Genomic DNA, 26,618 nt, shown 5'->3' on the forward strand with positions numbered 1-26,618 from the left:
GCGGGGGTGAGACAGGGAAGGAAGTCCATGGGGGCGTTCCAAGGGCACGAGGGACAGGGTGACAGCAGACTCCAGGGCTGGGTGCTGGGGAACTGTGTGTCTTCATGGGTTACTGTCTGGATGAGGAGAAAAGGCACGAGAGGTAGAGTCCCTTTTCCATGCCATGCAAGACATGCTCCCCAGCACTTGAATTAGGGCCACAGGGAGCACAATGGAGGCTGGTGACAGGGAGAAGCTGGAAGCGGAGAGCTGGGTCAGACCCGGAGGGGAAGTGAGAGTCTGAGTAGGTGTCCAGGGTTGAGGGCGGAGCCCATCTGCATTGTCGGGGAGACTCAAGGCAGGCGTGTGTGTTGAGAAGGAAGTCAGAAGAGAGGGGCTGCGTGTGGGGAGGTTTGTGAGAACAGACGCCAAAGACCCACTTTCCGAGAGAAAGAAAGAACATCTGCACATAAGATGCTGTTGTTACAATTGGTGTTGCTCACCGTTCTTTTCCCAAGTGGTGACACTGACGACGGTGAGGACTCCCGGTGGGAGCGTGTGTCTGTGTGTGTGTGTGTGTGCGTGTGCGCATGTGTGTCATATGTGCACACGTGTGCAAGTCTGTGCGTCCTGTGCAAGTGTGTACACATGTGTGCATGTGTGTGCTTGTGTGTCTGCATGTGTGTGTAAGTGTGTGCATATAGGTCCCTGTGTGTGTCTCTGTGTCCGCATGTATGTATGTATGTACGTCTGTTTGCATATTTACCTATGTGTGTGCATACATGTATAAATCTGAGTGTGTGGGTGTGTCAGTGGGTTTGTGCACATACCTGTGTGTGCACTTGTGGTGTAGGTTCCCCGCCACACGCCTGGGGAGTGAGGGATGTCAGCCTGGTTCCTTCCTGAGCGTCTCTGACGCCAGGTCTCTCTGCCCTTCTAAATGAAGGGTATGAAGCTCGGGACTCCTGGGCAGCACATGTCTCCAGAGAGAACTATGGCTCCCTGTCCTCCGGATTTTGGTGGCCTCCTTGGCGCCTCAATTCTGCATTCTCTGTCCTTCCCAATGCCATTCTCTTCCTCAGTCTATCTGTTCCTGTGGCACAGATTTCCAGGAGCCAGTCTCTTTTCGAACCATCTTGACAACATCCTTTTACAACCATTCCTGGACACAGAATCAGGGATCATCTTGGCTGGATGAACTGCAGACTCATGGCTGGGACAGCAAGACGGGAGCTTTCAGTTTTCTGCGGCCCTGGTCCAGGAGCAACTTCAGCAATGAGGAGCTAATGGAACAAGAAAAGTCATTTTATACATTCTCCATCAGATTTCCTCTGATCTTTCAGGACCATGTCAGTGAATGGCAGCTTGAATGTGAGTTCAGTTCCCTCAGGGCAGGTGGGATGGAGGTGGCCGGTGTGTGTGTCTCTTGAGTTTCTTTTTCCTCCAGGAAAGAGCCCCCACTGGCTTCTGAACCTCATGTATTCCCATCATAAAATGGAATCAAACCGTGTGTTCAGGGGGCAGAAACTAGGACCTGATCTTGAAAAGCTGCATGTTCTCTGCTACTTCCTCTCGTCTCATTGACCTCAGGCTGTGCTCGCGTTTCTCCACTAGTTTCTCCTGTGATTACCCCATTCCCTGGCCTCTAGCCAGGCACATCCCTCTCCTTCACTGTGTGACAGATCCTTGAAATGTGCTTTTCTCCCCATTCAATCCCGTCAGCAAACTTTGTCTATGTGTTCCCTATACCCAGTGCTCTCCCTTCACCCTAGATGATTTTATCCCAGCTCTCCCAAAGAGCTATTCCCTGTTCTCTGCCCACATCCTTCCTGTTTCCCCTAAAACATTTGTTCCATCTCCAGTAATTTACCTCTACCTCTGTCTCCAGTGACCACCACTTCCCATCTGTCTGAACTTCCACTCGAACCAAACTTTGTTCCATTCCCTCCAATATGCTCAACTTCTCCCTCTGATTCACCCATCGTTGTTTCTACTCATGTCATTTCATTTATTTCTCCCTCCCTTTCCTGTAACACACAGTCTCTCTTCCCAGATCCCTTTCAGGTACAGGTGGCAGTAGGCTGTGGGCTACAAGTTGGGGAACCGTCAGTAGGCTTCATGCAGATTGCATATGAAGGATCAGATCTCGTGAGCTTCCAGAACATGTCATGGTGGCCATCTCCAAAGGGAGGAAGGAGGGCTCAGGAGGTCTCCAAACTATTCAATCAGTACCATGTGGACAACTTACAGCTACAAGCATGTATTAATGACGCCTGCCCCCGTTTCCTCTTGGGTCTTCTTGATGCAGGAAAGGAAGATCTTCAGCGACAAGGTCAGTCCTGCTTCCTCTTTCCAAGAATTCTCAATCTGCACTCATAAATTTGCACAATTTCCTCAAATTCAGGGGAGAAGGAGGCAAGGGAGAGAGGTGATGATGGTGGTGGGTTTCTAGAGGTGGAAAGATGTGTGTATCTAAACCGATGTGAAAATCTACGTTCTCAGTCTGAGAATTCCTGTCCTGTCTCTGCAGTGAGGCCAGAAGCCTGGCTGTCCACTGGCCCCAGTCCCAGTCCTGGTCGTCTGCTCCTCGTGTGCCACGTCTCTGGTTTCTACCCAAAGCCAGTATGGGTGACGTGGATGCGGGGTGAGGAGGAGCACCAGGGAACCCGGCGAGGTGACATCTTGCCCCATGCTGATGGGACATGGTATCTTCAGACGTCCTTGGACGTGGAAGCCAGAGAGGCATCTGGCATGTCTTGCCGAGTGAGACACAGCAGTCTAGGAGGCCAGGACATGGTCTTCTACTGGGGTGAGAAAGGGTAGGGGTCCAGCTGGGAAAGGGGGTGGGTGGTCCTGAAGCAGAGCAGGAGGGTGAGATGAAGCATTTGGGATTCTAGGGACTCCAGACCATAAAGGACAGAAATGTAAGAACCCAAGAAATGGAGAGCTGAGGGTGAGGGTCCTATGGATGTGGGAGGAAGTAAAGGGTTGGGTGAAGTCCATCACTGAACAGGGATGGGAAAAGAGAAAGAGGAAGGGTGGTTGGTGAGACAGAGGGTGACGGGAGCAAAAGGGACCAGGAAGGTGCAGGTCAACCCGGGGTGGATGGGAAATGACACCCTCTGTGCACCGAACCCACAGAGCAGCCCCGCCCCGTGGGCTTGGTCTTCCTGGCGGTGGTCGTGCCCCTGGTGCTTCTGGCAGGTCTTGCGTTCTGGCTCTGGAAGCGCTGGTAAGTCTGGAACCACCTTCCTGCTCTTTCCCAACTGTTCCCACCTTCCTGTCTGTCCTCAGCCCTCCTCTTCACCATGCCCTTTCCCCTGGAGTCCTCACCGCCACCTGCTGCAGAGCATTTCCAATCTGTTCCTCCCAGGAAATCACACTGGAGACCTCAGTGCACTGGCCTCCCTTTGGAGAGAGATCCCAGCAGCCCAGGACCAGGACGTCCCTAAACCCAGCTCAGATGATGGACTTGCAAGTCTCTGTGTGCAGCTTTTGTCTTTTCTTTCTGCTCAGTGATCAGTTGTCAAGACGAGTTAAGTGTAATTTAGCAGAATTTGTGGTCCCACAAACCTCCATGAGTCACTGGCATCAGGCGTCACTTCCTGCAGTGAGCCGTCCCTTCTTCACAAGTCAAAGAAGTTTTTGCTTGGCGGGAATTAGCCCCACGTTTTCCTGCACTTGCAAATCTATTCCTGACTTCCAGCCCTTGTTACCAACAGTTAGGGTCCTTTCCCTTCTAATTCTTAGGACTTTAGAGATGAGGTCCTTGTCTTTTTAATATTTGTAACCTTGGCAAGGAATCTCCCCTGCATGGAATTTTATTGAGGACATCCTCAATAAAATCTGTGTTGCAGTTTTGTCAATATCATAGGTTTTTCTTTTTCTTTTGCCTCGTGACATGTTTGTCGTAGTTGAGACATTTGCATATGTGGACATTCACGGAAAATAACGTTGAGGATGGGAGAGATGGCAAAGGTGAAAATTATTGGGAAAGGGAGAGCAAATTATGGGACTTCCCCAAGCTTCTCTCCTAAATTAGGCTTGTTGACTGGTTCTCTAGGGTCCAGTACACCTTGTCACCCTCGCATGGCCACCATGCTGTGTTTGGTTGGTTGAGTCCACCCCCAGGTGTAGCCCTGGGCTCTGATCACCTTGAGTCTCTCAGGAGAAAGTATCCTTGACAATGTGACAGGATGACGGATGGGCAGGTTACATCAAGTTCAGGCCAAGACAGAAGCTACTTGCCCTTGGTCAGAGTGATGGTTCAGGGCTAGACGCCTGCTCCATGTGGCTCAGGTCACAGGCATTATGACTCTTGTGGTCAATGGCAGGGAAAGAGATGGTGTCTCTTGTCCTGGATAATAAGGCTGGGGTATGAAGCCTGAAACAACTACAACCCATTTTTCAGCATCAGGAAAGCAAGGCTGAGGATGACACCTTCATGCAAGAAGGGGGAGAAATTGAGCACGTGACCTTTTCCAAGAGAGTGGATCCGAAGCGTTCTCATGGCAAGAATGAGAAGAAAAGAAAAGAAAGAGAAAGGAGAGCATCCAGATGGGAGCTGGTGGCTGTGTTGCCTTCTGTGCTTGTGGGCTTCGTGTCACCACGGACACACACACCACACATCAAGCGTGTACTTCATTTTATGCTCTTTAGAGAGAACAGAGTTTATTGCTCAACAATGAAAAGTATTCAAATGTGGGAGGAATGCTACATAAAACATCGATTTTCATGGTTTGCTTGAATGCAAGCTTTCTTGACCAATTCTTCATTTTCCTAACAAATGCTGCATGGCACACCAGAGGCTCTGCAGCTAAGCACGGAGGCATTCGTATCCAGCTCCCGACACGCCCCGTGTGCACTGGGCTCCCGAAGTTCTTCAGGCCTCGTCTCTGAGAAGTTGTTGGAAGACGTTCATCAGGAGGACCTTTGTTCATGTTACATCATAGTCTCTGCTGCTCCTGTTAGTGCCGGCGGGGGTCCACGTGGCCCATCGTTCCTCCCAGGTTTCCTCCCTGGCTGGTCAGGAAGCCGCATGCTGTACAAAGGTACAATTTTCATTTAAAACGTTTTTTAATATTTTTCATTTATTTTTGAGAGCGAGAGAGAGAGAGACAGAGACAGAGAGAGAGAGAGACAGAATTTGAGTGGGAGGGCCAGAGAGAGAGGGAGATAGAATCCAAAATAGACTACAGGCTCTGAGGTGTCAGTACAGAGTCGGACACAAGGCTCAAACTCATGGATGGTGAGATCATGACCTGAGCTGAGATCAGGCACTTAACAAGCTGAGCCTCCCAAGCGCCACACCCCCCCCCCCCCCCCCAATTTTCGTTTGTGATCATACTTCATTGAAGCCAGAAAGAGCAGCCACAATGAAACCAAAACATCAGGAAACTGAAGGCAGACACACAGACCCACAGAAGGGACTGGGCTTCTCAGTTTCGTCAGCTGATATATTCCCAGTATGTCTTCAGCTCTACAGGGTGGATTTCTGTCTTTTGTGACTGGACACTCCTCTCTGATGGATGTGGATGTGGTCCATGGGGAGGTTGGGCTAATGTCTCTTTTTCTTGCAATGTTTTTCCTCACTTCTGTCTTCCTCTCCCTGAGTTCTTGAACATATTCCTTTTCTTGCTTGCTTGCCTTTTTCTTCATGTGTCCTCATGTGTCACACTCTTACCCTGTTTTACTTGGTAATCCTGACATCTGGGTGAGGCCCCATCCTGGGTGTTCTCATGGGTTTCTAACAAACCACTGGTCAGGAATCCATTGCTGAGTAAGTGACTGGTAAAAATTCACTCCATGGTTTTCCTACAGATGACAGACAAGCTGTACCAGCCTCCATGAAGCAGGAAATATTGTGACAATGGCAGTTAAATCCTCAATGTGCAGGAATTTTCCATGGATTTCCTTTACACACAATATGTTCATTTTTTCCTTCCTACCCTCCTCCCTCCCTTCTTCCCTTCCTCCTTTCCTCCCTCCCTCCCTTCCTCTCTCCCTTTTTCCCTTCTTTACTTCCTCCCTTCCTCTCTTCCTTCTTTCCTTCCTTCCTTCCTTCCTTCCTTCCTTCCTTCCTTCCTTCCTTCCTTCCTTGCTTCCGTTATGCCCAGAATTCGCGATCCCCAAAGATCACCAGGGAGCTGAGTCCAATGCGTAAGCAAAGAGCCTTTATTCGAGCTAGCTCGAGCTCAATCCCCTACCTGCACCGACGCAGTGGTGAGATGCTGGAGAGAGCCAGTGAGTTTCAAAAGCACAAAGGTTATATAGGGGTCGAGGGGCAGTTGGTGAGGTAATGGTTGTGGCCTGAGCTGATTGGCTGGAGACGGGTTGTGGCCTCAGCCAATTGGCTGGGGAAGGGTCGGAGTCCTGATATGCAGGTTGCTGGGTGTGTTTTGATTGGGAAATTTGAACAGGTGAGCAGGAGGTTACTCAAGGGAAGGAGACCTGGTCTGAGGTTTCTGCGATTTTCCTGGAAAGGGGGCCATGTCAGGGACATAGTCACTCAAGGTGGAGGACACAGAACAAGATGGAGTTGGCCAGCATAGGTCCGCTCTTTCATTCTCCCTTATCATGTAGCTTGCCGACCCAATCATGGGACCAGCTGCATTTCTATTTTGTCCTCTTCTGTTTTTAGGGGCTCGCACTTAGCACAGAGGACCATTAGTTGGATGGACCCCACGCGGTCCCTGACAAACCGGACCAGTCTGTTGATTATACAGGGTTCAAGGGTTGCTAGTATGAGCAGGATGGTGAGGGGTCTGGCAAGGGCCGAGATGAGGGTAGTTAACCAGGGAGACCAGTTGAACAAAGACTCGTATGAGGACTGAGATTGTTCTCTCTCTAACTTCCGTTTTTGCAGCCCTTCCCTTATGAGGGCCATAGATTCTTTTACGACTCCCCAAGTGATCAACATAGAGGCAACATTCTTCCCCTAGGGCTGCACATAGTCCTCCTTGCTGCAGGAATAATAAGTTTAATCCCCTTCTGTTTTGGAGTACTAGTTCTGATAAGGAAGTAAGGGATTCCTGTAAATGAGAAATTGATTTTTCAATTCTTTCTATGTCTAAGTCAATGGCTGCCCTTAGGGTTCCGTAGTTTTTGTCCTGGATGATGAGTGAGGATATTCCGGTCCCCGCCCCCGCTAATCCCAATCCCAAGAGCACAGCCAGAGTTAAGGTTGTAATAGGCTCTCTTTTACTTCGGGGGTTAGCAGAGCCTAACCTGTTAAGTATTTCTCCCCGCAAATGGTACACTAACTTGGGGATCAACTGCACGAGTAGGCAGAAGCTTTCTTTCGAGGAGTTAAGGACCTGGGAGTGGACACAGGGAGTAAGGCCACTAGAACAGGCCCACCATGCATTTTTGGGGGGGAGTAGATACACTGTCTCCCTGGGGACTGCTTGGGTTTCATTACAGAGATGTGATTGCTCGGGGGGTACGTGGCCTATACAAGTGCCTTGCCCCGTTACCGCCTGGAGGGTTAGTCTTGCAGTAGCCTGCTGCCATCTACAGGAGCTAGAGTTGGAGGCTGTTGTATAATTGCCTTTAATGGCAATACCTTTGTAATATGGGGGCCAGACATCTAGACAGAGCCAACAGGCCTTGGTCAGGTCGGGTCTAGAAGTGTTTAGTACCTGGTATGCTCCGACAACCGTGCTCCACAGGAGGTCTGCATCAGATAGTAAGTTGTGACCTGGGGCAGGGGATGCAGGTGACTCTCTAGTAGGGACAGGGGATGTGGGGGGCCGTGTGGCTGGGGCCTGGGTGTTTCTGGGAGTGGCCATCTGGGTGGGGGCAGGTTGGGGAACTAGTACTTGGTGGGGTCCTACCCTCGTGGTGGACTGCTGGGTAAGGGGAGTCGCTTGCATTCAGAGGGTAAATAATGCTCCCTTGTCTTTGGCTCCCGACCTAACCTGGTCTTATATCCTGAGTCCCCATGTTTTTCCACTCTCCCATCCTGTTGTTTTTTTACCTTGGTTTGTAAAGGATATAACTATGGGATTACCGCGCCCCCAGACATATGGTGGTTGGGGGCCACTGGGCCGCATTACCACGATGAGATCTCTGGTGCGTGGTGGGGTCCACTAGATGTGCCCCATCGAGACACATGACCAGGGGGCGCAAAAATAGTCAGCCACGTCCCCGCATGTGCTCGAGCGAGAGTGGCCGGGGCAGACATAGAAATAAAGGCTCTGCGCATGGAATCCGGGGGCATATGGTGACAAGGGGAACAGAGTTTGGAGATCTACACAAAGTTCTGGGAACCAAGTGTCCCTGGGGTGGCTCTGGGAAGTCTGATTAAGTATTGTCCTGGAGCTGGTGTCTATGATCTGCCAGGTGATGTTTTGGGGGGCATGGGGACTCTCGGCAGCATGAGCAGTGCCAAACAGAGCTAACAGAGTTACCAAATAAGGTGGGTCGAATGCGCTGTAGCTTGAGCTTGAGCGGGTTATGTTGGTCCCAATTGACAGCCCATCGCGTGACGAAGTCCTTCCGGATCGAGGAGGGGTCTGCTGGCCGAACGTGGGTGTGATGGACCCAGGTCGCGATGCCGTCTACTTTGAGAGCAGTGGGGGTTGTCAGCACCATGGTGTATGGTCCCTTCCAGCGCGGCTCGAGGGTCTCTCGGTGGTGCCTCTTGACGTAGACCCAGTCTCCCGGCCTGTACTGAAGAGGTGTCGGGGTTGGGCCAGCCTCGTAGATGGCACGGAGGCTCGGCCAAATGTCCTCGTGCGCCTGCTGGAGCCCTCTCAAGGAAAGAAAAAGTTCTTGATCTTTAAACTCAGCAAGAAGGTTGGGAATAATAGGGGGTGGCCTGCCAAACATGATCTCATAGGGAGTAAAACCCAGAGTGTAAGGAGTGTTGCTAACCCGGTAAAGGGTGTACGGTAGGAGGGGCACCCAGTCCCCGCCAGTCTCCATGGTTAATTTGGTAAGGGTCTCTTTTAGGGTTCTATTCATTCTTTCTACCTGTCCTGAGCTCTGGGGCCTGTAAGCACAAGGTAATTTCCAGTTTGCCCCCACCGCCTTGGCTACTGCCTGTGTTACCTGCGAGATAAAAGCTGGTCCATTGTCTGATCCTAACATGGCAGGAAAACCATACCTGGGTAAGATGTCTTCTAGTAGCTTCTTAGCCACCATCTGAGCCATTTCATGCTTGGTTGGGTATGCCTCCACCCAGCCAGAGAAGGTGTCTGTAAATACTAAAAGATATTTATAACCATACTTTCCTGGTTTGACTTCAGTGAAGTCGACTTCCCATTGGGCTCCCGGTCTGGTGCCTCTGAGCCTGGTTCCTTTTTTATTTGATGTGGCTCTCACGTTGGTGAGTTGGCAGGTCTTGCAGGCAGATACAACTTGCTCTATTTTGGTGTCCTGTTGGTGCATCTTGATTCCGGCACGTCGGATTAAGTCTTTTAATTTTCAGGCCCCCATGTGAGTAGACCGATGCATGTGCTCTAATACTGAGACTCCCAGTCTGGTCTGGCAGCACGAGCTCCTTGTTAGGTGTATACGACCATCCCTTTATCTCCTGGGCCATGGGGAGTTTCTTGATCCGCTGTAACTCCTCCTGGGAGTATTTGGGCTGGTTTGGTAAAACTGGGTCTCCCGGGTCTGGTAGTTGTGTGGTCATGGTGGGGACTAAAGTAAGGGCTACTGACTTGGCTGCCTGGTCAGCCTTTTGATTACCTCTAGCTACTGGGTTATCAGCTTTTTGGTGCCCTTGGCAGTGGATAATGGCTAGCTTGGCAGGAAGCCATAAGGCCGTAAGCAGGTCAAGTATCTCCTATTTATTTTTTATAGTCCGTCCTTCTGCCGTCAGTAACCCCCTCTCCTGATAAATTGCCCCATGAATATGAGCTGTGGCAAACGCATAACAGCTGTCTGTGTAGATGTTAAGCCATTTTCCAGCTCCCAGCATCAGCGCCTTGGTGAGAGCTAGGAGCTCTGCTCGCTGGGCTGACGTTCCGGAGGGTAGAGCCTCCACCCATACGGTGTCCGTTTCGGTGACCACCGCTGCACCTGCATACCTGTGTCCGGCTCGTACAAAGCTGCTCCCATCAGTGAACCAAGGAGCCTGGGCATCAGGGAGGGACCGGTGGGTCAGGTCCGTCCAGAATCCATGTACTTGTTCCAGGATTCCCGCACAGTCATGTAGTGGAGCACCTAGGTCAGGATCGGGCAGCAGGGTTGCAGGATTGAGGGCTGCACTGGGGTGGAACCGCACCCGTGGAGGGTTGAGTAGGAGGCTCTGGTATTGAGTCGCACGTGTGTTGCTCATCCATCTATCCGGAGGCTGTTTCAGGACCCCTTCAATGGCGTGTGGGGTCGTGATCCAGATCTCCTGTCCTAGGGTCAGTTTGTCTGCGTCCTTGACTAGGAGTGCTGTCGCCGCAATAATTCTTAGGCATGGCGGCCAGCCGGCAGCCATTGGGTCTAGCTTCTTGGACAGGTAAACCACTGGGTGGTTCCGGGGGCCTAAGGCTTGAGTTAGAACCCCTTTTGCTATTCCCTTATGTTCGTCTACAAAGAGGTGGAAGGGCTTCGTAATGTCTGGTAGGCCCAGGGCTGGGGCACTTAGGAGGGCCTTTTTTAACCGATTAAAGGCAGTTTCTTCTTTTTCAGCCCATTTAAATGTTTTCCCCTCTTTGGTAGCTTCATATAGGGGCCTGACGATCTCAGCAAAACCCGGAACCCAGAGGCGGCAGTAGCTGGCCGATCCTAGGAATTCTCTTACTTCTCTTTGGGAGGTGGGAATAGGGATCTTTAGGACAGTTTCTTTTCTGGCATCTGATAACCACCACTGTCTGCCCTCCCGGATATATCCCAGGTAACTTACCCTCTCCCTGCATATCTGAGCCTTCTTCGCGGATGCCCGGTACCCTAAGGCCCCCAGGGTAGCCAGCAGGTCCTGGGTCCCTCGCTCACAGTCTTTGGCCATGTCAGCAGGAACCAGGATGTCATCTATGTACTGTAGGAGGGTGAGGCCAGGGTACTCCCTTCTGTACTCACCCAGGTCCTCGTGTAGTGCCTCCTCGAAGATGGTGGGTGAATTTTGAATCCCTGAGGCAGCTGTGCCCAGGTGAGTTGCCCACTGTAGCCCTCCTCTGGATCATGCCACTTGAAGGCGAACAAGGGTTGGATCTGGGGTGCCAGCGGCAGACTGAAGAAGGCATCCTTTAAATCTAGTACAGTATACCAGAACCTGGAGGGTGCCAAGGAGCTCAAGAGAGTATATGGGTTGGGAACAGTTGGGTGTATGTCTGTGACCCTCTTATTTACTTCCCAGAGGTCTTGTACCGGTCGGTAGTCATTTGTGTGAGGCTTTTTGACCGGCAGTAGGGGGGTGTTCCAGGCAGACTGGCAAGGAACTAGTACCCCTAGGCTTCGTAGTCTCTGGTTGTGTGGCTGGATCCCCTTCTGGGCCTCCTGAGACATGGGGGTTTTTTTGATCCTTACCTTCTGCTGTGTTGAAATCCCACTGGGGCCAAGTTAAGGGGAAGGAGGCATCTATCTGAGCCTGGTTGGTGGTGGGATTCCCATCTGCACCTGGAACTAGTTTTCAGGCCCCATTGAGGATTCTTTCTCTTTCTTCAGTCGTGAACAGGACCTGCAAAAGCTGCTGGCAATCGTCCTACGTGGGCTGATGAGTAAAAAGAACAGAGTCTAATAAATCAATAAGCCCTGCCAGTTTCTCGGAAAACTTAGGATTCTGAGCTTTCCAATTGTAGAGGTCACTAGTGGCGAAAGGCCAATAGTGATGGGGCTGATTCCCCTCCGCATCTGGGGGTCTGGTGGCTTGCAGGGGCAGAATAGTGGAGTTGGTGGCAGAGGCGGATTGCTCCCTCTGAGCCCTTTGTCTGGTAAAGGGTGGGCTTCCCACTGGAGCGTTTCCACCTCCCACTTTCAGAACAGTGTCTGCCTCCCCCGGAGGGGGAGGATGGTGTTCTTCCAGCATCCTAGGGGGGTTATATGGGGGAGGAAAAATTAATTCATCTTCAGTCCTCCCCCCTGTTGGACAGGGTAGAGGGGTGTTAAAGGTTGGGTAAGACTTTTCTTGTTCTCCTTCTTCTCTGTCCCCTGCAAAGCAAGAATGGGTTTTGGCTCCAGAGGGCGTGGGGCTAGGAAGGGCTTAAGCCAAGAGGGTGGGTCTTTTACAAGGTCCCGCCAAGTGATAATGTAAGGGAGCTGATCAGGATGGCCAGTCTTAGGCGGAGAGATGATATCCCTGACTCGGTGGATGGTAGGGAGGTCTCGAAGGTTCCCTCTGGTGGCCATCCAACATTGAAAGCTGGCCACTCACTAGAACAAAAAACCTGCCACCCACCCTTTCGGACTTCCACACTGAGGCTGTTAGCTCTTCCCCTCACATCCTTAAAGTGATCAATCATAATACTTAGAGGAGCAGTCTGAGTCTGTCCCATAACGTCCATCCAGTAAGTCAACAGAACAAAACAGAGAAACACAGAAACAAACAGAGGGCCCCTAGAGACATTCTTCCAACTCCGTGGAAGCAAAACTGAAAGCTAGATGATGGTCTTGTGCCAACTGGTGGGAGCAACCCGCCTCGTCTCAGACCTTTGAGGGCAATCCACGTCCCTCCAGAAGGGAGGATCGGAACGTCTTCCAAAACTCCTGGCCCATGGTCCTCCAGTGCGTCCACTTAGACCACGCCAGACACTACCAGAATTTCAGAAATGAGCTCACACAGAAAAGACGGAACGAACATACACTAACCGTGGCCAGTCAGGCTCTCCAGGTCGGGGGTCCCTCGAGGCTCTTGGAGATCCCGGACGAGCCCCCAAATATTATGCCCAGAATTCGCGATCCCCAAAGACCACCATGGAGCCAAGTCCGATGCAAAAGCAAAGAGCCTTTCTTCGAGCTAGCTCGAGCTCAATTCCCTACCTGCACCGACGCAGCGGTGAGATGACGTAGAGAACCAGCGAGTTTCAAAAGCACAAAGGTTTTATAGGGGTCTAGGGGCAATTGGTGAGGTAATGGTTGTGGCCTTAGCTGATTGGCTGGGGAAGGGTCATGGCCTCAGCCAATTGGCTGGGGAAGGGTCGGAATCCCATTACGCAGGTTGCCGGGCATGTTTTGATCGGGAAGTTTGAACAGGTAAGCAGGAGGTTACTCAAGGGGAGGAGGCGTGGTCTGAGGTTTCTGCGATTTTCCCGGAAAGGGGGCCATGTTGGGGACATAGTCACTCAAGGTGGAGGACAGAGAACAAGATGGAGTTGACCAGCGTAGGTCCGCTCTTTCACCTTCCTTCCTCCCTTCCTTCCTCCCTCCCTCCTTCCTTCCTTCTGTCCTCCCTCCCTCCCTTCCTTCCTCCCTCCCTCCCTCCCTTCCTCCCTCCCACCCTCCCTCCCTCCTTCCCTCTGTTCCTCCCTCCCTTCCTTCCTTCCTTCCTTCCTTCCTTCCTTCCTCCCTCCCTCCCTCCCTCCCTCTCTTCCTTCATCCCTCCCTCCCTCCTTGCCTTCCTCCCTCCCTCTGTTTCTTCCTTCCTTCCTTCCTTCCTTCCTTCCTTCCTTCCTTCCTTCCTTCCTTGGCTTTTCCCATTTGTATGGTAAACATATTCTCTGAGACTGGTTTCAAAACATATGAGAAGCAGCTTGTGCCCAGATATTTAAGGTATAAAATAGTATTGTCCTCCAAGCTTTTAGCTTATTTATTTTTTGATGTCTATATTTAATTATCCAGAGGCAAACTTCAGAACTGTTAAAATAAGAAAATTTCACCTTATAAATTTGACCAGTAATTGCTTTATTAAATGTTCCATGAATCGCACATCACCCCATCTGGCACAGAGGTGGACACTCAGAGAGGTTGTACAAATGAAGGTTTTTATACAGGGAGGGTGGGGCCAGGGAATTAGTAGCAAATGACAAGCCTTCCGGGAGTCAGACCTGCTTTCTTGGGGGAAGAACAATGTGCGTGTCTTATCATCGGGGGCTGGAGAGGACCCAGGAGACAGACCCATTGCTCTATGGAAAGAAAACTTTCCTGCCTGCCTGGGTAAGACTACATTTCTGGGGTTGTGAAATTGGTTCAATTGGGTATGAAGTCCCAGGGTGGGAACTCGGTTTATGACATTCTTTTGGGTCTGAGATTTTCTTTTTCAAATAGGATGTGGCTCAAGGACATGTATCTTCATCGTCTTGTCTCCCCACCAGCAGGAGCTGCCCTTGGTTCCCTGCTGGCCAGTCTGCTTGGGACAGCGAGGGGGACGCTACCTCTGCTCTGGTCCAGTCCCATCCTCAGCCAGGTGCTTTGTGTTTCAGTTTGGGGACTGGGCCTTCCGAGAGTTCCCCCTTTGCCTCAGCAGATGGAGCCTCTTAGTCTGGGACAAGGTGTGTTCCTGTCCCTTCCCCCACTGCCCCTCCCCCAGCTGCAGAGTGGCTCACTGTGCCCTGAGGTAGTGGGGCTCCCTGCCCTTCCCACACCCAGTGAAGGCTCCTTTCTGTGTGGGGAATAGTAGCCTTCCAGCCTTTTTCAGGAGGGAGCTGCTGTCAGACCTCAGGCTTGTACCACCAGAAAGCAGCTCTCTGGTCCGTATCCTGGTCTCCATTCCATCTGGAACCCCTGGGAGGTTGGTGGGCAAAATCCTGGAGGTATAGTGAATTTCCTGAGTCTGTGGCTCTCAGGACCTCCCAGGACTCTGCTTGCTTTCAGTCAATTGTTAGCAATTGTAGCTGAATTATTCCTTCTGGCTTCTGTCCCAGGTAAGCAAGGGTTTGCATGCCCTATTTTTTTGATGAGTCTGTATTTCTCTGGTATTTACGTTAACAAGTTGTTCTGATCCTTCTGCTCTGATGGACTCAGGAGAAGCCATTTTGATTATCCAGCCTTTCAAAATCTTAAGTGTGGGAGTGAGCTCTTCTTTCTGTATTCCAATCTGAACATTCCGAACAATATTATCTGTCTCTCATTAGCCTGAGGTTATTTCTGCTTACCGGTCAACCAAAAAATAACAAGACCAATAGCCCAAACACATTATCTGGAAGATATAAAGCACAAACAAATACTTAAGAGCCTTGAAACACTTAAGAACACCAAGGAGGTAGAAGGTCAGCGTGTCCAGCACGGCCAACTCATGATAAGACAAGCATGGAACATTCTAGCAGGAACATTAGGAAGGAAATCTGGATACATGATTCCAGAACACTCTATGAACTCCGCATACTATAAATTCCCATGATTTCTTATTATAGATTTGCCGTACGACCCTCTGTGTGAACTTCATGGTTATTAGCATATGCTTGCATCCAAAAGAAAATGTGCAAGGTTCTCATTTCATCAGGTCAGATCACAGCCACTACTTTTTGATTCTTCACAGATCTTTATGTCGAAGAAGTCCATAATCTTAAGAGTGATTTGATGCCTGAAGTGAATTATTCAATCATTCAGAGATAATCGTTGGGCACCTACCACTTGCCAGGCCCCGTTGGATGTTGAGATCCGGGTAGAAACACTGAGTGCAGATTGTGAGAGGGCAAACACCAGCAAGGGTCACCACTTGAGTAAATATTGTTTCCAGCAGATTTGTTTTAGTCTAGAGTCTGCACGTTAAAAGTCAGCACACCAAAAAGTATAGTTCATCTTCACAATTAAGGGACGGCGACATTCCCTCAGCCATTGCTCTCTCTTCTTTTGCTAATAAGAGAACATTTGTACAACCTCTGGGAGCTTCCCTCTTTCTTCCAGATGAGATGCTGCCTGAGTAATGACTCACTCAATACCACCAATTCGATCTTCACATTAACCTGGTTGGTTTTGTTTTTTAACACAAGCGGTGACACGTCAGAGATGTGGATGGGCTGGGGCGGGGGTGAGACAGGGAAGGAAGTCCATGGGGGCGTTCCAAGGGCACGAGGGACAGGGTGACAGCAGACTCCAGGGCTGGGTGCTGGGGAACTGTGTGTCTTCATGGGTTACTGTCTGGATGAGGAGAAAAGGCACGAGAGGTAGAGTCCCTTTTCCATGCCACACAAGACTTGTTCTGCAGCACCTGAACTAGGGCCTCAGGGAGCAGGACGGAGGCAGGTGACAGGGAGAGGCTGGAAGCCGGAGAGGAGGGTCAGACCCAGAGGGGAAGTGAGAGTCTGAGTAGGTGTCCAGGGTTGAGGGCGGAGTCCATTTGCATTGTCGCGGAGACTCAGGGCAGGCGTGTGTGTTGAGAAGGAAGTCAGAAGAGAGGGGCTGCGTGTGGGGAGGTTTGTGAGAACAGACGCCAAAGACCCACTTTCTGAGAGAAAGAAAGAACATCTGCACATAAGATGCTGTTGTTGCAACTGGTGTTGCTTAAGATTCTTGTCCCAGGTGGTGACAGTGATGATGGTGAGGACGGTGGCCCTGCTCAGAGAGTTTATGTGTGTGTGATGTGTCTGCATGTGTGTGTAAGTATGTATGAGTATGTGTGTGTAGGTGCCTGTGTGTGCGTCTCTGTGAGTCTGCATTTCCATGTTTATATGTATGTCTAGGTGTATGCATTTGTGTGTGACTCTCAGTGTGTGTGCACATTTGTGCACTTGTGCCCGTGTGTATGGACACTCGTGGTGCAGTTCCCCAGCACATACCTGGGGAGTGCGGGATGTCAGCTTCCCTCCTTCCTGAGAATCCCTGACCACAGGGCCCTGTGTCTTTTGAATAATGGGTGGCAAGTTCGGGGCTCTGGGGCAGCACATGTCTCCAGAGGGAACTATGGCTCCCTGTCCTCCAGATTTCAGTGCCCCTCCCCGGCACCTTTCTTCTGCATTCTCTCTCCTTCCGAATGCCCTCCTTTTCTTGGTCTATCTGCTCTTCTGGCACAGGCTTCCACGAGCCCATCTCTTTTTGAACCATGTTGACAACATCTTTTCTAACCATTCCCGAACACAAAATTCTGGGCTCTGCTTGGCTGGAAGAGCTGCAGACTCATGGCTGGGACAGCAAGACTGGCACTGTCATTTTCCTGCGGCCCTGGTCCAATGGCAACTTCAGTAACAAGAAGCCGATGGAACATGAAAGGAAATTTCATACATGCTAAATTAGATTTCCTCTGATATTTCAGGACCGTGTCAGTTAATGGCAGCTTGAATATGTGTTGTGATCCCTCAGGGCAGGTGGTTGAAAGTGGCAGATGTGTGTGTTTCCTTCAGTTTCTTCTTCCTCCAGGAAAAAACCTCCACTGGCTTCTGACTCTCATGTCTCCCCATCATAAACCAGAATCACACCAGCCTGGGTAGGGAGCAGAAGCCAGAGCTTGATCTTGAAAAGCTTCATGTTTTCTGCTACTTCCCTTCCTTTCATTGAACTTAGGCTGTGCTCTCATGTCTCCAACTTGTGTCCCCTGTAACCATCCCTTTCCATGGCCTCCATTCAGATACCTTCTAGTCCTTCCCTCTGTAACTGATCCTTGAAATTTGCATTTTTCCCATTTAATCCCCTCAGTGGCCTCTGTCTATGTGTTCCCTGTACCCACGGCCCTCCCTTAACTTTGGGTGGTTTTATCCCAGCTCTCCTGTGGAACCCTTCCCTGTTCTCTGTCCATACGTCTCCTATCTCTCCTCCAACAGTTGTTCCTTCCTGAATTATTGACTTCTTCCCCTCTGTATGATCCTCCATTCAAACCAAACTTGGCTCCATTCCGTCCAATACCCTCAACTTCTCCCTCTGCTTCAGCCATCCTTGGCTTCCACTCATCTCATTTCATCTCTTTCCCTCCTCTTTCCTGTAACTCACAACCTCTCTTCCCCAGATCCCCTTAAGGTATAGCTGCCAGGAGGCTGTGAGTTGCACTTTGGAGAAGCATCACTAGGCTTCATGTGGATTGTGTTTCAAGGATCAAATCTCATGAGCTTCCAGAACACGTCATGGTGGCCATCTCCAAAGGGAGGAAGGAGGGCTCAGGAGGTCTGCAAAGTATTCAATCAGTTCCATGTGCTACACTTAAGAATACAAGCACACATCAATGACATCTGCCCCTGTCTCCTCTTGGGTCTTCTTGACACAGAGAAGGCATATCTCCAGCAACAAGGTCGGTCCTGCTCCCTCCCTCCTAGCATTTTCTCTCCCTGCTCATAAATTTGCAACATTTTCTCAACTTCAGAAGAGAAGAGGCCAAGAAGGAGAGATGATGGTGCCAGGTTTCAAGAGGTGGAAAGATGTGTATCTTAACTGATGTGAACATCTTCCCTCTCAGTCTGCGAACACCTGTCCTGTCTCTCCAGTGGGGCCAGAGGCCTGGCTGCCCAGTAGCTACAGTCCTGGTCCTGGCCATCTGCTTCTGGTGTGCCACATCTCCAACTTCTACCCAAAGCCATTGTGGGTGACATGGATAGGGGTCAGCAGGAGCAACAGCACACTTGGTGAGTCAGTGTAGAATTCAGTGATTCATCGCTTACACACAACAACCAGCGCTCATCACAAATGCCCTATTCAATGTCTATTACCCATCTAGCCCATCTCCCACCCATCTTCCTCCATCAATCCTCAGTTTGTTCTTTTTCGTAAAGAGTGTCTTATGGTTTGTTTCCCTGTTTTTTCTTTTTTCTTCCTTCCCATATGTATGTCTGTTTTGTCCACAAGTGAAATCAGATGGTATCTGTCTTTGTATGACTGACTTATTCACTTAGCATAATACACTGTAGCTCCATCCATGTCATTGTCAATGGCAAGATTTCATTTTTTTTTGATTACTGAGTAATATTCCATCACACACACACACACACACACACACACACACACACACACACACACCACATCTTCTTTATCCATTCATCATTTTTGGGCTCTTTCCATAATTTGGCTATTGTTGATAATGATGCTATAAATACCCCCTTTGAATCTGTATTTTTGTGTCCTTTAGGCAAATACGTAGTTGTACAATTGCTGGATCATGGTGTAGTTCTATTGTTAACTTTTTGAGAAACCTCCACACTGTTTTCCATAGTGACTATGCCAGTTTGCATTCCCATCAACAGTGTCAGAGGGCTTCCCTTTCTCTGCATCCTTGCCAACATCTGTTGTTTCCTGTGTTTTATTAATTTTAGTCATTCTGATAGCTGTGAGGTATTTTGATTTGTATTCCCTGATGATGAGTGACTTTGAGCACCTTTTCATATATCTGTCAGATATCTGGATGTCTTCTTTGGAAAAATGACTATTCATGCCTTCTTTCCATTTCTTAACTGAATTATTTGTTTCGTGGGTGTTCAGTTTGATAAATTCTTTATAGATTTTGGATACTAACCCTTTATCAGATATGTCATTTGCAAATATCCTCTCCCATTCCTTAGGCTGCTCTCAGTTTTAGTTGATAGTTTCCTTGAGTGTACAGAAACTTTTTATTTTGGTGAAGTCCCAATAATTTATTTTAGCTTTTCTTTCCCTTGCCTCCAGCAACCTGTCTAGTAAGAAGTTGCTATAACCAATGTCAAAGAGGAGGTTGCTGCTTGTGTTCTCCTCTAGGATTTGATGGTTTCCTGTCCTACATTTGTGTGTTTCATCCATTTCGAATTTATTTTTATGTATGGTGTAAGAAAGTTGCTCAGTATCATTGTTCGGCATGTTGCTGTCCAGTTTTCCCAACAATGTTTGTTGAAGAGACTTTTTTCCATTGGATATTCCTTCTTGCTCTGTTGACCTTTAGTTGACTGTATAGTTGTGGGTTTTCTAATCTGTTCCATTCATGTATGTGTCTGTTTTCGTGCCAGTAGCTTCCTGTGTTGATGACTATAGCTTTGTAATATAGTGTGAAGTTCAGTGTCATGATGCCTCCAGTTTGCTTTTCTTTTTCAAAAGCATTTTGGCTATTCAGGGTCTTTTATGGTTCCACACACATGTTAAGATTGATTGTTCTAGCTCTGTCAAGAATGCTGGTGGTATTTTGATAAGGATTGCATGAAATATGTAGATTGCTTTGGGTGGTATAGATATTTTAAAAGTGTTTGTTATTCCAATGCATGGGTATGAAATATTTTCCTGTTTATTTGTGCCCCGTTCAATATCTTTTATAAGTGTTCTATTGTTTTTAGAGAACAGATTGTTTACCTCTTTTGTTAGGTTTATTCTTAGGTATCTTATGGGTCTTGGTGCAATTGTAAATGGGATCAATTCCTTGATTTCTATTTCTGTGCTTTGTTATTGGAGTATAGAAATGCATCATGTTTCTGTACATTGACTTTATATCCTGCAACTTTGCTGAATTCAGTGCTAGCAAACTTTTGGTGGAGTCTTCGGTTTTCTACATAGAGTATCATGTTGTCTGCAAATGGTGAATATTTGACTTCTTCCTTGCCCATATGGATACCATTTATTTCTTTGTGTTATCTGATTGTTGAGGCCAAGACTTCCACTAGTAGGTTAAGTAATAATGGTGAGGATGGATATCCCTGTCTTGTACCTGACTGTAGAGGAAAAGCTCTTAGTTTTTCCCATTGTGGATGATATGAGCTATGAGTCTTTCATATGTGGCCTTTATGATATGTGGTATGTTCCCTCTATCACTACTGTTTTGAAGGTTGTTACCATGAATGGATGTTGTATTTTGTCAGATGCTTTTTCTGCATCTATTGAGATGATCGTATGGTTCTTATCCTTTTTTCCATTAAGGTGCTGTATCACACTGATTGATTTGCGAATATTGAACCAGCCTTGCAACCCAGGAATAAATCCCACTTGATTGTGGTTAATAATTCTTTTAATGTGTTATTGTATTTGATGTGCTCTTATCGTGTTGAGAATTTTTGAATCCATGTTCATCAGGGATATTGACCTACAATTCTCTTTTTTCAGTGGAGTCTTTGTGTGATTTTGGAATCAAGGTAATGCTGGTTTGCTAGAATGAGTTTGGAAGTTTTCTTTCCATTTCTAATTTTTGGAACAGTTTGTGGTAATAGGTATTAACTCTTTAATTGTCTGGTAGAAATGCCCTGGGAAGCCATCTGGATCTGTCCCTTGGTCTGGTGAAAGATTTTTTATTAGTGGTTCAATTTTTTTTGTTGTTGGATATGGGTCTGTTCAAATTTTCTATTTCTTCCTGTTTTGTTTCTAGGAACTTTCCATTCCTTCCAGATTGTCCAGCTTGTTGGCATATCATTTTTCATAGTAGTCTCATAATTGTTTGTATTTCTGTGATGTTGGCTGTGATCTCTCCTCTTGCATTCGTGATTTTATATATTTGGGTCCTTTCTATTTTCTTTTTGCTAAGTTTGGCTAGAGTTTATCAATTTTATTAATTCTTTATAGGGCCAGCTCATAGTTTTTTTGATCTGTTCTACCCGTGTTTTTCTTTGTTTCTATATTGTTCGGTTCTGCTCTAATATATTTTATTTCCCCCTTTCTGCTGGCTTTAAGCTTTATTTGCTATTCCTTTTCTAGCTCCTTTAGGTGTAAGATTGAGCTGTGTATTTGAGTATTTTATTACTTTTGACATAAGCCTGTATTGCAATATACTACCTTCTAGGACTGCCACTACTGAATCCCTGAGGTTTTGGACTGTCGTCTTTTCTTTTTTATTTGCTCCCGTGTATTTTTCTTATTTCATCTTTAATTTCCTGGGAAATTTAGTGGAATGTTGTTTATTCTCCATGTATTTGTGATCTTAACAAAATTTTTCTCGTGGTTGACTTCAAGTGTCATAGTGTTGGGATCTAAAAATATGCATGCTATGGTTTCAATATTTTATACCTGTTGAAGGCTGATTTGTGACTCAGCATGTGATCTCTTTTGGAGAATGTACTCTTTGCCCTTGAAAAGAATGTGTGTTCTGCTGTTGTAGGATGGAATGTTCTGAATTATCTGTTAAGTCCTTATGGTCCAGCATGTCTTTCAAAGTCATTGTTTCCTTGTTGATTTTCTACTTAGATATGATCTGTCCATTGTTGTAAGTGGAGTGTTAATATCTCCTACTATTATGGTATTATTATCAGTGAGTTTCTTTACGTTTGTCATTAATTGTTTTATATATTTGGGTGCTCTCACAGTGGGGCATAAGTAGTTAAATTAGATCTTCTTGATGGATAGACCCCCTTATATATGATACAATGCACTTCCTCATCTCTTGTTCCAGTCTTTGGTTTACAATCTAGTTTGTCTTGCATAAGTATGGCTTCTCTGGCTTTCTTTTGACATCCATTTGCATGACAGATCATTTTCCGTTCCCTCACTTGCAATCTGCCGATGTCTTTAGGTATTAAATGAGTCTCTTGTAGGCAGCATATAAATGGGTCTTGTTTTTAAGCATTCTGATAACCTATGTCTTTTGATTGGAACATTATTCTCTTTATATTCAACATGATTATTGATAGAGATGAATTTGGTGCCGTTGTGTTGCCTGTAAAATTGGTGTTTCTGCTGGTATTCTCTGTTCCTTTCTAGTCTTTGTTGCTTGGTCCTTTCCCCCACTCTAAGAGTCCCCTTTAATATTTCTTGCAAGGCTGATTTAGTGACCATGAATCTTTGAGTCTTTGTTTGTCTGTCTTAGAGACACTTTATATCTCCTTCTATTCTGAATGACAGCCTTGCTGGATAAAGTATTCTTGGCTGCACATTTGTCTGAATTAGCACATTGAATTTATCTTGCCACTCCCTTCTGGCCTGCTGCATTACTATGTACAGAGCTGTTGCAAACCTGCTCTGTTTTCTTTATAGATTAAGGGATTTTTCCCCCCTTGTTGCTTTCAGGATTCTTTCCTTGTCTGTGTTTTCTGTGAGTCTGACTATGTCTTAGTGATGGCCAGGTTGGTTGAATTTAATAGGAGTTCTCTGCACTTCTTGAATTTTGATGTCTGTTTCCTTTCCCAGATTAAGGAAGTTTTCAGCTATACTTTGTTCAAATAAACCTTCTGCTCATTTTTCTTCTCATCTTCTGGGACTCCTATGATATGAATGTTATTATGCTTTAAGACGTTCCTGAGATCTCTAAGTATACATTTATGATCCAATACCTTTATTTCCCACTTTCTTTCAGTTTCATCATTTTCCATAATTTTATCTTCTATTTTGCTTATTTGTTTCTCTGCATCATCTATCCTCATTGTCATTGCATCCACTTAGCTTTGCATCTCAGTTATAGCATTTTTAAATTTCTTCCTAGAAGGTTTTAGTTCTTTTATCTCTACAGTAAGGGACTCTCTGATGTCTTCTATACTTTCCTTAAGACCAAACAGAATTTTTATGATTATTGTTTTAAATTCGGGTTCCAACAATTCACTTGTATCTGTATTGATTTAATACTTGGCTGTTTCTTCTTCTTGTTCCTTTTTGGGGTGAATTACTCCATCTTGTCATTTAGTCTGGGTCACTGCTTTTTTGTTTTTTGTTTTTTTGTTAATGAAGTCTATATTATTTCTGTTCCTATGAGTAATGAGTACATTAAGAAAAATTCAAAAAATAAAAAAATAAAAGGAAGCTAAATCCTATATGTGTTTTGGTCTGCTTGCTAAAGTAGCTAGATCCAAATAATAATGATGATAATTAATAAAACTAAAAAGGGAAGCTATATTCTATGTGTGTTTTGGTCTTCTTTTTAAAAGAAGTTTGATCAAAAAATACGAGAAAAATAAATTAATAAAATAAAAAAGTAAAAAAAAAACAAAAAAAAACCCAGCTGTGAAGCTGGATTCACAGAGTGCTTTGTAGCACTCTATGATCAGTAGACTTGGTATGTGAGAGGTATTTGTGCTTGTCTTCTGGGAAAGGGGCAATCTGTGTTGATTCTCAGGGGGACTTGTCCTAGTGGAGAATGCATCTGCTGGGTCAAGGAGGGTGGGGCTTGGTATCAGAGGCTCCAGCCTCCCCTGGGTGGCACTGTTTTGCTTACTGAGATTAAACAGTGCTGAAGGGGGGTGAATGGCATCGCCCCACTCTCATCCCCAGAGTGAGAACCTGGTGCCTGCCACTCTTTGGGAAGCCCTCACAGAAGAGTAAATAATCACCACTCTTATGTCCCTGGCTTCTCCTAGATGCCTGCCTTCACCCTGACTGTGTCAGAGCTGTCTGTCTGTCACAGGACAATTCTTCTTCTTCTCCTCCTCTGCCCTTCTTCTTCTTCTTCTTCCTCTTCCTCCTCTTCCTCCTCCTCCTCCTCATAAATGTTTCTTTTTGATAAGAGAGAGAGAGAGAGATTGAGAGCAGAGGAGGGTCACAGAGAGAAGGGGACAGAGGATCTGTAGCAGGCACCATGCTGACAGCAGAGAGTCTGATGCCAGGCTTGAACACACGAACCATGAGATCATGACCTGAGCCAAACTCAGATGCTTAGCCGACTGACCCACCCAGGTGTCCCATCCTGTGTTTTCTCTAAGACTCACAGCTGGGTTACAAAACTCCAAAGTTTAGAGATTAGCGTGGACTTGTGCTAATCTTGTGGGGGAGTCTGTTGTGCTTTTGCTGTTTGACAGTTTGCCCCAGATATCGGTTGCATGACTCTGTAGCATTTCAGAATTTATGATCAAACTCAGCCAAAATCTGGCATTAAGGTTTGCTACCCTTCGCTGGTGTCTATGTTCTTATGCCAGTGAATAGGGCAGCACATTGGTGCCTACCAGGTTTCTGTCCCCAGAAAGGCTGTGCCACTTCTCCCAAATGCTTGGGAGCTGTTTCTCTCCAGGACATACTCAGACTATGCTGACCATTTCTGGTCTCTACCCTCCTTCCTCACTGGAGCACCACGGAACCCACCAGGCAAGACACTGGAGATGGTGTGGGCCTTCAAAACTTTAGACTCTACACTCTGCTCTTATAAAAACTCGTGATGGTCAAGCCCTCTTCTTTTCCCAGTCAATGGTTTTGGGGAAGGATTCTTACTGTGAAATCCCCTTCAGGGACTTTCAACTTTCTCTCTCTCTGTCCCTCACACACTCTCTCCGCTCTCTCCTCTCTCCATGATCAGGGCTCCCTCCCTTTGCAACACCCACAGATGTTTTGCCCCCCAAATCAACTCTTTGCAGCTTTTACCTTTTATGATGTGGTCACTTTTCTACCTCCACTTCTGCATTGTTGCTCTCTCCGTTCTCAAATCAATTCCTTGGGTATTCAGATGATTTGATATTCATCTAACTGTGTTCAGGGATGAGGCAAGCTCAGGGTTCCCCTATTAGTCTGTTGTCTTAACTCCTCCTTGACAGAGAATCTAGAGTAATTGTCAGAAAGATACTCTCTTGACTTGAGAAAATAGAGGAGGACCTCAATGAGACCCTCAACAAAGAGAGAGAAAACATAAAAAAGAATCAGAGAAAGAGAGCACAATACATGAAATTAAAAATACACGCATGGAATGAAGGGTAGACTATAGGAAGCAGAGGAATGGATCAGCAACCTGGAGGACAGGGTAATGAAAAGCAATCAAGTTTAACAGGAGAGAGAAAATAAAAACAAAATGAAAACAGACTTATGGAACTCAGAGATACCATTAAGCATAGTAACATCGGAATTATCGAAATCACAGAAGGAGAAGAGAAAGAAAAGGGGGAGGACATTTGAAGAAATAATAGCATAAATCTTCCCAAATCTGATGCAGGAGACAGAAGGCATAGAGAGCCTCCACAAAATCAACCCAAGGAGGTCCACATCAAGACACGTAGTAATGAACATGACAAAGCATCATGATAAAAGAGAATTTTAAAACCAGCAAGAGAAAAGAAGACAGTTGGATACAACGGAAACACATAAGCTATCAGCTGATTTTTCAGCAGAAACTTTGCAGTCCAGAAGAAGTGTGATGATGTATTCAAACTGCTGAAGGAATGAGAGCTGCAAGCAAGAGTACTCTACCCACCAAGGCTATCATTCAGAATACAAATAGAGATGAAGATTTTTCCAGACAAACAAAAGTTAAAGGAATTAATGACCACAAAGCATCAGTACAAGAAATATTAAAAGGGACCGTGAGTAGAGAGGAAAGACCAAAAGTGAAGTAAGCACAAAAGCAGTAAAAATAAGGATATCCATAAAAATCAGTCACAGAATTTACAAAATAAAAGGACGTAAAGTATGACACCACATACCTAAAAAGTGGGGGGCTGCGAGAGGGAGAGGAATAAAGAATGGGCTCAAAGTGAAGTGACCAATAAGTTCACATTGACTGCTATATACAGAAGATATTATGTAGAAACTGAATGAACACTATAAATGAAAAATTAGGAATAGCTATCAAAAAATAAAGAGGAAATAATCCAAGCATATCATTAAAGAGCCCAACTGATCACGAGGAAAAGAGCAAGAGGAGAAAGAAACAAAGACCAAAACAACCACAAAAGGAGTAAAGAAAATGGCAGTAAATACATACCAATCAGCAGATATATTGAATGTAAGTGGATTAAACGTCCTAATCCAAAGACATAGTGTGATGAGATAGATAAAAAAACAAGTCCTGTCTCTATGTTGCCTACAAGAGACTCATTTCAGACCTAAAGACACATGCAGATTCAAAGTGAAGGCATGGAAAAGAATTTATCTAGCAAATGGATGTGAAATGAAAGCCAGGTTAGCAATACTTGTATCACGCAGAATAGTCTTTAAAATAAAAACTGTACCAAGAGACAAAGAGAGACACTATATACCACTAAAGGGAATAATCCAACAAGAAATATAACAATTGTAAATATTTCTGCACCCTACATGGAGGCACCCAAATACATAAATCA

General features: G+C 46.7%; 2 protein-coding genes and 1 pseudogene across 3 annotated transcripts; 2 read left to right on the plus strand and 1 right to left on the minus strand.

The window, feature by feature from the left end:
• Nucleotides 1-5,080, plus strand: LOC128312942 (T-cell surface glycoprotein CD1a-like). The gene is made up of 6 exons (XM_053208836.1): nt 1-514; nt 1,084-1,350; nt 2,033-2,311; nt 2,510-2,788; nt 3,121-3,211; nt 3,353-5,080. The coding sequence occupies exons 1-6, from the start codon at nt 454-456 to the stop codon at nt 3,429-3,431; spliced, it is 1,056 nt and encodes a 351-aa protein (XP_053064811.1). The 5' UTR covers nt 1-453; the 3' UTR covers nt 3,432-5,080.
• A 1,115-nt stretch (nt 5,081-6,195) lies between these two features.
• On the minus strand, nt 6,196-12,481 carry LOC128312940 (MLV-related proviral Env polyprotein-like). 2 transcript variants are annotated; one of them, XM_053208832.1, is made up of 3 exons: nt 10,826-10,952; nt 9,089-9,372; nt 6,196-8,732 (listed from the first exon to the last, which is right to left on the minus strand). In XM_053208832.1, exon 3 carries the CDS (start codon nt 7,851-7,853, stop codon nt 6,708-6,710), a length of 1,146 nt encoding a protein of 381 aa, XP_053064807.1. In that variant the 5' UTR covers nt 7,854-8,732; nt 9,089-9,372; nt 10,826-10,952; the 3' UTR covers nt 6,196-6,707. The 2 variants fall into 2 exon arrangements, with proteins under 2 accessions (XP_053064807.1, XP_053064806.1); XM_053208831.1 differs by having other exon boundaries at nt 6,196-9,372; nt 10,826-12,481.
• A 3,665-nt stretch (nt 12,482-16,146) lies between these two features.
• Nucleotides 16,147-18,460, plus strand: LOC128312943 (T-cell surface glycoprotein CD1a-like; annotated as a pseudogene).
• The last annotated feature ends 8,158 nt before the right edge of the window (nt 18,461-26,618 follow it).

Source organism: Acinonyx jubatus, chromosome E4 (assembly GCF_027475565.1).
Source record: "Acinonyx jubatus isolate Ajub_Pintada_27869175 chromosome E4, VMU_Ajub_asm_v1.0, whole genome shotgun sequence".
NCBI lineage: Eukaryota > Metazoa > Chordata > Mammalia > Carnivora > Felidae > Acinonyx > Acinonyx jubatus.